The 12,263-nt window shown below is 35.2% G+C and overlaps 1 protein-coding gene across 3 annotated transcripts in view; it reads left to right on the top strand.

Annotated features, from left to right (window-relative positions):
- Positions 1–12,263, top strand: part of HMCN1 (hemicentin 1) — a 460,798-nt gene that overhangs the window by 320,998 nt on the left and 127,537 nt on the right. For all 3 annotated transcript variants that reach the window (XM_039881236.1, XM_039881237.1, XM_039881235.1), the window contains exons 37-42: positions 1,168–1,269; positions 2,050–2,226; positions 2,941–3,092; positions 4,197–4,320; positions 8,972–9,147; positions 11,516–11,612. In XM_039881236.1, coding sequence (XP_039737170.1) covers positions 1,168–1,269; positions 2,050–2,226; positions 2,941–3,092; positions 4,197–4,320; positions 8,972–9,147; positions 11,516–11,612 — 828 coding nt within the window. The remainder of the gene's footprint in view (positions 1–1,167; positions 1,270–2,049; positions 2,227–2,940; positions 3,093–4,196; positions 4,321–8,971; positions 9,148–11,515; positions 11,613–12,263) is intronic.

The raw sequence follows: 12,263 nt of genomic DNA, 5'->3' as shown, positions 1-12,263 counted from the left end.
TCATAATGGATTTTTCATGAATTGTAACAGTTTAATCAATAGAAAGCACGTTACTTGTATTTAATGATTTTTGCTTCGTATACCAGTTTGTCCAAAAATTGATATCACTCTTGTCCTGTTATACTTTTCTCAGGCTCTTTATTGTGAACATTTTTCTGAGTTTTTAAAATTTATTTTTTTATTTACTTGGATTTTTTAATTTAAAAAAAATCTGTTAACCCCCAATAATGTTAATAACTCTCTGCCTATTGAACAAGAAAATGAAGTCACTTACATTTATGCTCTTGATTTATACATTTGATTTTATTTCTGCCTTCTTTATTTAATTTTTGCTAAATTAATGGATCAATTGCTTGATTGTATATGAGGTGGTTGTGAGGGGCTCAAGTGTATTGAATGAGTTAAATTTATAAAACGTATATTTTATAAACTTCAATATTAACTTATATCTACAGCACCATCTCCAAATAAGACCTATAGTTTACTTCTAATTTTTTCATCTTGGCATCCCATCTACGCTCCTTGGGATAGTGAACACCCGAGACATTGCTGTTCCAAGCTGTTATTCCTTTTATACCATGCTTCTTAGACTTTCTGAATTCCTATATTAAATAACAGAACAGCGTTACCTATGATTATTTAAAGTTAAAATGTACTTTCCTGTTTTACGTTGCTAATGATGTAATTGTAACTTTTAAATCAAAAGAAAAAAAACAGGTAATAAACAAAAAATGATTGTAATTTCTCTGAAACAGTTTAGAATAGTACTATCCAAAGATAAAGTCAGATATTTTGAGAAATAGTGATTTCTCCTTCATTGGAAGAGTTCACATGTGACAAATTACTTCTTAGTATAAAGGAACTTCATCATCAGACCAATCAAATTTATTGGCATAAAAAAAAATACTCCTTTAACTTTTTGAACTAATCTGATAATCTCCAATTCTAAGGATTTTCCTATCTGGGCACAGAGAAATGGATGGTCCGGAAAAACTATTAAGATATTTTTTTCATCCTGTTCTTCAATTTTACTTAATAGTATAGTTTTATTCCAAATATATCAGCATATATATGTGAAAGAAAGAAACGATAATTCACACCGAGAAAACAATTTCAATTTAAATACCCTGTTTATGTGAGTTAATTATCTTCTGGGGCTTCTTGCAGAACCACCCAGCCTGGAGGATGCAGGGAAGATGCTGAATGAGACCGTGGTGGTAAACAGCCCGGTACAGCTGGAGTGTAAGGCAGCTGGAAATCCCTTGCCTGGTATGATTATGTGCGGACTTTGAACTTCACATTTTAAAATTTCTGGGAATAGCTAAGTCTGTTTATGAGCATAATATAGTAAGTACTAATAAAGAGAAGATTGTAGAATACATTTCAAGAGTAAAGGATATCATTAGGTAGATGATACCTTTGAATTTTCATTGCTTTTAACTACATGAAATACTTTACCCATTTAAATGATGTTGAAATATGTGGATAATTGTCTTATTGTCCTTACTGTAATAACACAATAATATTTTATATACTATTATGTTGAAAAATATAGTTTTATGTAGTCTAGATTGATTATCTTTATAAATCAGGCATTTGATGAGGCTACTATTTTGTTTCTTTATTCTCACCACTGGTTAGTTATTCATATGACTTGGTAATAATATAAATATTTTGAGGCTAATAGTGTGTATAGTGTTTGGTTTTGATTAGATACATAGACAAAATTTTTATAGATGAGACAATATAGATAACAAAAAGAAAATCAGTTAAAAGTTTGTACCAGAGGATATTGATACATTAGAGATAAAATAAAGAATATTTTTTTATAAATTAATTTCAGGACTCTTTTATTGGCTTGGCTATTCATGTTTTTCTTAGTGTTACCTTTTCTTAAAAATCAACCCTAAAAAGATATTTAAACTGAAATGATAAGCATAAGAATAAAGCAATTGTTACTATTTTAGTTAAGCTCCAATTGAGTGTATATATTGAGCTTTTAAAGGAAAAAATTAAATAAATGGGCTTCTCGCTTCTTTTCCCTTGCAGCTATCACATGGTACAAAGATAATCGTCCACTGTCAGGTTCCACTAGTGTGACTTTTTTAAACAGAGGACAAATCCTCGATATCGAAAGTGCGCAGATCACAGATGCTGGCATATATAAGTGTGTGGCCATCAACTCAGCTGGAGCTACAGAGTTATTTTACAGTCTGCAGGTCCATGGTTAGTGCTGCTTCTCCTAGATTCATCTTACGGTAGAGACACATTCAAAATGATAAAGTTCTTCCATAAAAACCTAATGTGAATATTTAACAGCATGTTAAAGTCATCTTTATTTAAGAATGCAGTGTTCTAAAACTGATAAACATTTTTATTTGCACTTTTCTATTAGACCTGTTTTCACATGCTGTTCAACTTAAATTTTCTTTAGATGAATTGTTGAAATAGTCATCAACAGTCTTACCAGCTAATGACAATAACTCGTTTGTAAATGATTATCTATCAGAATCATAATTTTAAACAAATGACTCCAAGTTATTATCTCCAATAATGCTTTTAAGAGGAGTTGGTAGTTAACATACTGAAGTGGATAGAGTGGAGGGATGGATGGGCACACAGACGCACACACACACACAAGCCTGGAAATTAAGAAATAAAAATCCACTCTGGCATCAAAAACTGTATTTTAAACAAAGTAGTAAAACCTATTATCCTTATCTGTAAGATGGAGAAACTGATAATTGCCCTACTAATCACAAGATAGATGTGATTAGAATTCCAAAAAAGAGATGTAGAAGAATTTACTGGGGGAGAAAAAAAACCCGATGTAAGAACACATCACTGTGGACATTACATGTAATTTTCATTATTTTGAGGTGAAATCTTCTGTGGTGTTTATATATCTTACTTTTATTCATATTTTTTATTCCCTTTCAGTGCCCCCGTCAATTTCTGGCAGCAATAACATGGTGGCCGTGGTGGTTAATCACCTGGTGAGGTTAGAATGTGAAGCCAGAGGTATCCCTGCCCCAAGTCTGACCTGGTTGAAAGATGGGAGCCCTGTCTCTGGTTTCGCGAATGGGATACAGGTACTCTCTGGTATTCCTTCAGTGAAATCTACTACATGATTATTCAGTACAGGAAGTACGAACAGGTAAAGCTGTTAAAAAGATCTGGAGAACAAGTATTCACAAATGTTATCCAAAGCCGTACACATACACGTAAATACTGTAGACACACAATAGGGATTTCTAAACAATTAATTTAAAGCTCAGTTTATCTAAGAGTTCCCTTATATCATAGGCAGTGCTTTATTTTGACCATTTGTTTTAGAGATTGTCTACCTCCCCGTCCCCGTTCCCCATCACCACGGCAAGAGATACCTTACACAAAGAAATGTTCATCAACGACAAAAACCAAATTTCTTGGAAGAATTTAGAATTAAATGTGTAGAAATAATAATGAATCAGAAAACCATGTAAAGTATATGTACTTCTACAAAATCATCAAATAATAAAGTAAAAAAAAAGGCAACATTATGAGAAATTAGAGTCTAAAAAATTTAAGTGCTTTACACTGACTCAAAATTAAAACTACAGAAACATGTGTGTCTCATCTAAAGTGTATTTTAATTTTATTTTGCCTAGCAGAGAGTTCTCCCGCCGTTCTACTTTAGCTGTTTTTGAAAATCCGATACTTGCAGAATTTGGGATCATAAAAGATTTAGAGTAAATATTTTAGAGATTCAACTAGATCAATGAGATAAACAGGCAATGAATGTAACTAATTTATTTGGCTGCTAGTTTGCTGTTAATTTTAACTTCTTGCTTGTTCTCCCGAAGATAAATTAGAAGGAGGACTAGCTCCTCCTATATCCACCTCTTCTTGTCTTTCTCCCTTGGTGGCTTTGTCTTTCTCTGTACTACGTATGGGTGAAATTGGACCTTCGTTTGATCTTGTACACAGAGACTTTGCTTTCAGTGGTTATTACCAAGTTTGGTTCTGGCCCCTCAGTCTTCTTCCACAGAGAAGATGAGAAGGGGAGTCAATGATGCTTGCCCACTTTAAAATATCCAAGTAGGAATCGCAGGCAAATGTCAATTGATCGACCTCAGAAAATAAGAGAAAACGTCTGTTTACACGTACTGTTCTCAGAGGGCATGTTGGTTATTTAGCTTTGTTATCATTGATAGGTTCTGTCTGGGGGCCGCATTCTAGCTTTGACCAGCGCCCAAATCAGTGATACGGGGAGATACACCTGTGTGGCAGTGAATGCAGCTGGGGAGAAACAAAGGGACATTGACCTCAGAGTATATGGTGAGACATTTGAATAATTATTTCTTCTCCGATGTAGCTGTGTTTAAATCCTAAGATCATTGAGGAACGTTAAAGGAAGTTTTTGACAAATAACTATGACAATAGAAACGATACTACAAGATTAATTCAAATTTTCCCTTCCAGCCTCACATTTAACTAATTTTATTTTATTAAAGTTCTAAGCAATGAAAATGCATACACCCATCATGTAGGGTGCTGGTTTTCTGGAGCCTCCTGAGGAATGTGACATGGAGAGCAGCTTTGCAATTGGAAGATGCAGTCTCCTCCCTAAAGCAAGTTCTCGTGATCTATTCTACTAGAGGCTTTGATTTTATCATTTTTTAATTATACTTATAGTCAGCGTATTTTATAGGCAATACTATGTCTATGAATTAAAGGCTATCTGAGAAGCAAAAGTTAAACTAAGCATAAACAAAATAGAAACAGACTCATAGACACAGAGAACAAACTGAGGGTTGCCAGGTGGGAGAGGCTTGGGGGGCTGGGCGAAAAGGTGAAGGGGTTAAGAAGTACAAATTGATAGTTATAAAGTAGTCAAGGGGATGCGAAGCACAGCATAGGGAATATAGTCAATAATATAGTAATAACTATGTGTGGTGTCAAGTGGGTCCTGGAATAATCAGGGGAATCACTTCATAAATTATATAAATGTCTAACTGCTATGCTGTACCCCTGAAATTAATGTAAAATAATATTGGATGTCACCCGTAATTGAAAAAAAAAAAAGTTAATCCACGTGTAAACTCAGACAAAATTGAATTTTTTTTTTTCCTATCTATGATGCAGCTATTAAAGTACAAAAGGGATGTCTGATTCCATCTCAGCAACGGCCCCCAGAATAAAGCTGGGGCCTCACTGGCCTCCATCCAAAGATTACACTTGTCATTCCACATGTTAATGCATTTGCATTTAGAACTCTTTCAGGCTTTTTTTCAAAGTCTTATTTGCATTACATTCCTTGGTTCATGGAATAGTGAATTTGTTTCTTCTGTGGCCCCTCAAAGAATATCTGTTTAATGCAGGCCTTCTTTCCTTTTTTTAAAAAAATTATTTATTTAAATTAGTTTCAAGTATACAGTACATCGGTTTGACATCTTTATAGTTCATAAAACCATCCCGCCAATTGCTCCCTCCCTTCCCTGGCCCTCCACGCAGGCCTTCTTTTCTAAGTCCCATTTCACGTCCAAATAATTCTCTCCTATTCAAACATATTACTTTTTTTTTTAACCTCCAGACCATATGGGCTGACTTCTTTTTAAGTTTGCCAAAAACAAATGTAATTATTACAAATAACTTTTATAATAAGTCATAATTTTTTAAAAAGGCCTGTTGTTGCAACATGGATACCATACCGTACATTTCTAATTAAGCTGAAAAATCCTAGTTAGCATCAGTAGACTGCCAAAGGGCTCTCTGTGCATCTCTCTGCTGTTCCCTCAGCAGTTGACGTGAGTCTGTATCCAACCTCCTGCTTTGCTGGTGCTCTCTGTCCAAGATGACAGGTGGGTTTAAAATGCCCAACTTCAGGGATTCTAACTCCTTCCCTCAATGGGCCTCTTTGATGCTTCATAAAGAACTAGAGTATACCGATCTAAAATATCCTTAGAGATCGATGCGTCAATCAATCAGTGTATATGACACAATAGCTCCTTCAGTCGTTAGTAAGCGAGCGGAGGGGAAGTAGTCACTGGCTTCATGCAGCAGTTAAAATTGGGATTGGCTGCATTTCTATATTGGTCAGTATCAAAAGCGGACCTGGGAGATGATAAAGAGCTGATTATTTTCCAGGAATTATAAAGATGTGCATCATTCTTCTTTATCATTTACTGAGATATTCCCCTACCACCCTTTTGGTCTGAAAACTAGGATCTGTTATAAAAAATCAAGAGGCTAACTAATATGTGTGTGTTTGAGAATGTGTATATATGTTTAGCATTTGAAACATATATGCATAACAAGCTACTAAAGAAGTGTAAAATTAAACCAGGTTTTTAATCTGAAATTAGTTTACAGTGTATGTTCCACTACTAGTATTATTTCCATGCATTATATTCCTATATTTGTGGTAGTAACCTTGGCAACTTTGTGTCTAATTGGAGCCTAAAGAATGTGCAGCCCCAAAGGTAAGTCCCCTTCAGATTTATGTTGTAGTATGTGGGGACAGTAGGAAGAGTCACAGTGAGTAAAACAGCAATCCTTAACATATACAAAAGTACTTCAGTAATATTTTTTCTCCCTGGTATAAATTCAGAGTACATTTTAGCCTATTCTGAGGTGCCCAAAAAAGAGAATTGAGTTCTTTAATGATTTGGATTCCTGTAGAACCTTTTCTTTAAACTTAAGCTCAGAGAACTTTCTTAGAGATCGTACATTCCCCAGCATCTCAACAAATAGAAGCCTATGGCAATTCTAATTTCAGTAATTAAATTTAACAAATATAATGCGCAGGATGAGAAACAAGCACAACGTACCCCATTCTAAGCAGCATAACCACAAAGCAAAGTAAGGATAACATCGAAGGGAGCTGAGGATCTAAAGGGTAGAATCTTTGTCTCTTCTCAGACTAAACACAAAGTTGGAAATGAAAGACAGGGCAGAAAAAAATAGATGTGTCTCAGTAATATATATCCTTGGCTGTAATTAGATTTGCTTGAATTTATGTTCTTTGAGAAACAAATGCTCTGTTGTCTTTGCATTTCTCCCCTTGGTTTTAACTCACTTAGCTGTAAAGAAAAATAATTGAAAGAAACATGCTTGGAAATAAATTTGCATTCTGCTTTCTTGAATTATTTCTTACTTTTACTTCTACAAGAATCCATAAAGAATTCATGTCCTTTTGTAAATTCTACAAATAATCCAAGATAAACATATTTTCATACAGTCGTAGTACTTTTTTATCCACTGAGACCAGTCAGTCTACCTGAAATTATTTCTAAGCTGTGAAGCTGACTATTCTATTTAGGGCTTTCTATGCTAAGACTGGTGAATATATCTGTGTTCATAATATCTTAGAAAATGGCACTGATTGTGCTGATTTTGCTAATGTTATGGCAGTTTGAATCTGAAACTTGACTAGTTGTGTATATTTTATCTAATGTGTCACGTACTAAAAACAACTCACTGTTTTCTGTTCTCCATAGATTATTTTAAACTGAGAGCCGGGTATCTGTGTGCTATCAAATTTAGCAGAAGGAGCATCATGAACCTCTGTACAGATGCTCCCCTTTTCTGTCTGTTCCCATCATTTCTTCCTTTAGCATCAGTTCCTTTGAGTGTAGCACAAGTCCTGCATCCAGAAACAGCACAAGAAAGTGCCCTTAGTTCATTTCATATGCCTTTCCCTCTGCAGAAGACGTGGTAGCAAAGAAACCTCTGGTTATAGAAACGCAGCATCACTAAAGTCTGTTGCATTCATTGTCATGTTGCCACATGCTGCTGCAGTGTGAAGCCCGAAGCAATGGCTAATGGACTATAATAACTTTCCTCACCACAAAGATCTTATTTCTAACAAAGCATTTGGAAAGTCTTTTAGGAGTCCTTTCAGTGCAACTTAACCTTAAATAAAGCAACAACTACAAATATGGTAGATTTTCTACAATCCTAAATAGTTATAGGATTTAGTGAGAAATGGCCAAGGAAATTCCCCTCTGTGCTTTTTTATAACGGGCCTGATTTCCTCATTAGTTTGTGTATTTGAACCATTATGAATACAGGCCCGAAAGCGTCCTTGAGGGGTCATGGAGCCCAGCCTCTCATTCTTGGCAGGGCTGTACCTAAACCATTGGAGACAAATGATCATTTACTCTATTTTTTTTTTTTAATACACCCAAAGGAAGGAGATTCCCTAAACTTCTCCAAGAACACATTTCAGCATCTGACAAACCTTATAGCCAGGGACTGAAGATTTTGATCTCATTAACATTTCAGCTCATTTCCTCTTTTTATGTAATCGTGAGTGTGTTGTACAGCTGGTCATTGATTTAGTTTGTTCTTTATTGTGCCATTTATTCTACATTTTTCTTCCATAGAAAGTTGACAAAATGTCTTGAAAAACCAAAAAGAGCTCTAAACTGCAAGTCAGGAGACGCCTAGCTTTGCCACCAATTAGTCAAGTTATTTCAATAAACTATTATCTGTTAACCCATTTTACGCTTTACACATTGTGATTGAATGGGACTGGATGGTCTCTTTCATCTCTATTTTTTATTTTGCCTCGGTGACAATGAAATTTATTTTCTTTTGCAAAATATATAAATATTCCAAGTGTATTTGCTTTCAATTCATTGTTATTTCCAAAATGTTTCATGAATGATTTATTACCTTGAAAACCTTAACTAGTAACATCTAGTTCAGGAAGTTCCTTAAATGGGCCCTTGGTGAGAACCTCCCATTCTAAAACGTTTTTAAGAGAAAAGTTAGTGAAAATTATTTTCACTCAACAGTAAAACGTTAATCAGTGATTTATTAACACTTGATTCTGAACCAAATGAAAAGAGCGTGTATTAGAATGATCATGATCCTACATCTTAAAAGAACTAATAGAACTATTCAGTATATGTCCTGATGATGCATAAAGATAAGCAGTGTGATGGCCTATTTTATCCTGAGGGAAAACCCGTCTTTCACTTAGTTCCACCAAATATTATGGGAGAAGAACAGAACATCTCCATCCTCGTTAGTCAAGCTGCGGAGTTGCTGTGTCAGAGTGATGCTATCCCCTCACCTACTCTGACTTGGTTAAAAGATGGCCGCCCCTTGCTAAAGAAACCAGGCCTCAGTATCTCTGAAAATGGAAGCGTGTTAAAGGTAAGGCTACAGATTCATTTACTTCTTGTTATATTATGCGTAAGCTCACAGCGCTGGTATTAACCCCGATTAAACTTGCCTGTCTTTACTGTCTTTACAAGTGTTACACTAATTTCATATTAGAAAATTCTAGGAACCCTTTCATTAATGAGGTTTGTAATATTTTTAAATTTTATGCCTCGTAAGATTTAAATATTTAATTTTCTATCCATATTTGTAGCTAGAAGCCATCCAAAATGCTTCTGGGACAGTATTATAGAAATATTGTAAGGAGTGCCTCATCTTCAGTCTTCAGCCAATCAGCAAATAGCCATTCTAGGAATTCTGAGTGGGGATGCGAAAAAGTGTAAGATGTATTTCCTACCCTCAGTGTCTGCTAATTCCACATAAATATATAAAAAACTGACAGTTTAGTTGAAAATGCGGTAAGTTCTGTAAGTCTGAGTTAACTATCAAATGGACGATACAGACAATACATTTTGGCAGTATAACAAAAGGTGAAATTACGTTTGCCTGGAATAATCTTGGAAGGTTACTTGGCTTTTTTGAGGGGTAGATGGGACAAAAGGCGTGGTTAAGGAAAGCAACTGAGCTAATGTGGCTGAAACAGGAAAGTTAACAGAGTAAATATTTGGAAATCATTTTGACAAGGTTGAGTTGAGTGAAAAAAGAGCTAACATTTAAATCCAGCCTAGAAATTAAGACCATTTATAAAATCTCTGTAATATCCTGAATGAGAAATTGAAAGTCTAGCTAAGTAATCTGCCCATGGTTCCTAAGTGGCAGAAATGGGATATGAATACAGAAGTATAGCCTCAGAATCCATGCTACAAACCATGGCACCTCACAGCCTTTGGTAAAGAAAGGCTACTGCAGACAAACAAAAAGAGTCTTGAGAAATGGGTGATGGGTGTCGGCACACAGGAACCTGAGAAGCCTACACAAGGAGGACGGGAGCAGGGGAGAGAGTGGGAGGGAGCATGAAGATGTATGTCAGAGAGAAGAGGGTAGAGACCTTGGGAATTATGATCCTGTAATAATGGAGCTGTTGAGGAAGGAAAGGCCAGAATCACTGGTGGAGGAAAGTAGGATAAGTCAGTCAAGCTATATGGGGTTTAGGGGCAAGCAAAGGGCCCCACCCCTGCAAAGGGCCCCACCCCTGCTCAGAGGCGGAGCCCAGTGTTCTGGAAGGCAGCTGATAGAATTCTCAAACCTCAGCTCTGACTGAATGATAGAGGGAGAGGGAGACAGTTGTAGGAACACAACCCTCCGCCCTGGGAGGGGAGAGCCATGTGTGGTTAAAACAGTCTTAGCAGATTTCACTGAGTCTAGCAGTTCATTTCTTCAGAGCACAGATCCCAATATTGGAATGGAGATGATGGTGAAGAAATCCTGGGATCCATTGAATCTCCACCACGTAGGCCAGTCAGGCACCCTGGAGTGTGCAGGTCCCCCGAGGGGCACAAGGAGAAGACTATGTGGAAATGAAAACTTCTAAGCTCCCTGCTATACTAAATACCATCAATGATAACTCCAACTTCAATGATTCTCCCTCTTTTGAATGTTTTAGCAATTGATTGCAAAGTTATTTAGTAATCAATCACATACTGTTTGTTTTACATCTTGTATTATTTTGTTATTATTTATAACTTGTTTATTTTAAACTTTTTTTTATGTTCACATACTTTGTATTCTCAACCAGATTGTGAACTCAAGTCAGAAATCATATATTACACTATACTTCTTCGTATCTTCTACCTGCAGTACCTGGTACAAGGTTCTCAGTAACTGCTGAATGGTCGGCCAGTGAATGAATGACGAATGAGTATTGATGCATGTTGCAGATAAATACATGGAAAATATTTACCGATATTCAGTTATATACTGAGCACCAAACTGAGTACTAGGAGGTTGATATTAATTGAATATAATTTTTGACTTCAAGAAGCTTACAAACCCAGTATGGGAGAAGAGATGTAATAAGCCTGTAATAAAGATGTTATTTTACTGAATGATATCCTAGACATATAAAGATTGTATATTTTAAAGCCTTAAAAACTTATACGGAAATTGTGATTTTATTGCCGTTTTATCTGAATTGTATTGAAAAGGCCTTTCTAGACCTTCAACGGCTAATATTAATGAAATTAAAAGAAAGTAGGACATACATGAAAATTGTTGAATCTTGATGAGTCTTGAATGTGCGTATAGTCATTCATTTTACAATTCTCTCTACTTTTTATATGTTTTAACATATTCAGAATACAAATGAAAAATAAGAGATCACAAATAACATTGATAGAATAGCCCCAATTACTGATGAAATAGAAACTGTAGTTTCAAAACATAATTTTTTTTTTTTTTTTAGATTGAAGATGCTCAAGTTCAAGACACCGGTCGTTACACTTGTGAGGCAACAAATGTTGCTGGGAAAACTGAGAAAAACTATAATGTCAATATTTGGAGTAAGTGTCTTCAGCCCCTGTAAAACAAATGATGAAGCTTGTGGTTTAACCTTTCATTCTTTGTGTCAACTCTTAAAATGGCATCCCATAATTAAAATTGATCACAATACATAGGTAGACACTAATCAATATATGAGTATTAATTGTTCTTGATACTCATATAATTAAGTCAAGAGCAATTGATTATAGACTCACTGAACCTAAATGTATTAATCATTGTAACCGATTTAGTTTGTTTTTTATTGGCCAAATTATGTATGAGAATTGCGTGGGTGTAGGTGGAGGTGTGTGTTTGAGAGAGAGAGAGAGAGAACACATACACTTGTGAGTAAGAAATGGAATTACTGTGTTGACCAGTGTGAATAACAATTCTTGCTTGAAATTTTACTATGTAAGGTAATTAATGATTAAAGTAATTCTTTGAAATAATCACAACTTTTACATTGGCTGTGGTTGTCAATTATTAAAAAGTGCTCCCATTTCCAGTGTATTTATGTTTATGTTAAATACCTCTTTAAAATCATTTGTAACATTTTAAGCCCTCTCAATTTTGATTGTATTTTTAAATTTTTTAATTATTGAGATAAGGAGCTAAAATTTACCTCTGATTATAAAAGTTTATTTAAAAACACATTTAAAATAAAAATAGAG

This window comes from Pteropus medius, unplaced genomic scaffold (assembly GCF_902729225.1).
Source record: "Pteropus medius unplaced genomic scaffold, Ma_sr-lr_union100, whole genome shotgun sequence".
Classification (NCBI taxonomy): domain Eukaryota; kingdom Metazoa; phylum Chordata; class Mammalia; order Chiroptera; family Pteropodidae; genus Pteropus; species Pteropus medius.
This window is presented reverse-complemented; position numbering and strand designations above follow the sequence as displayed.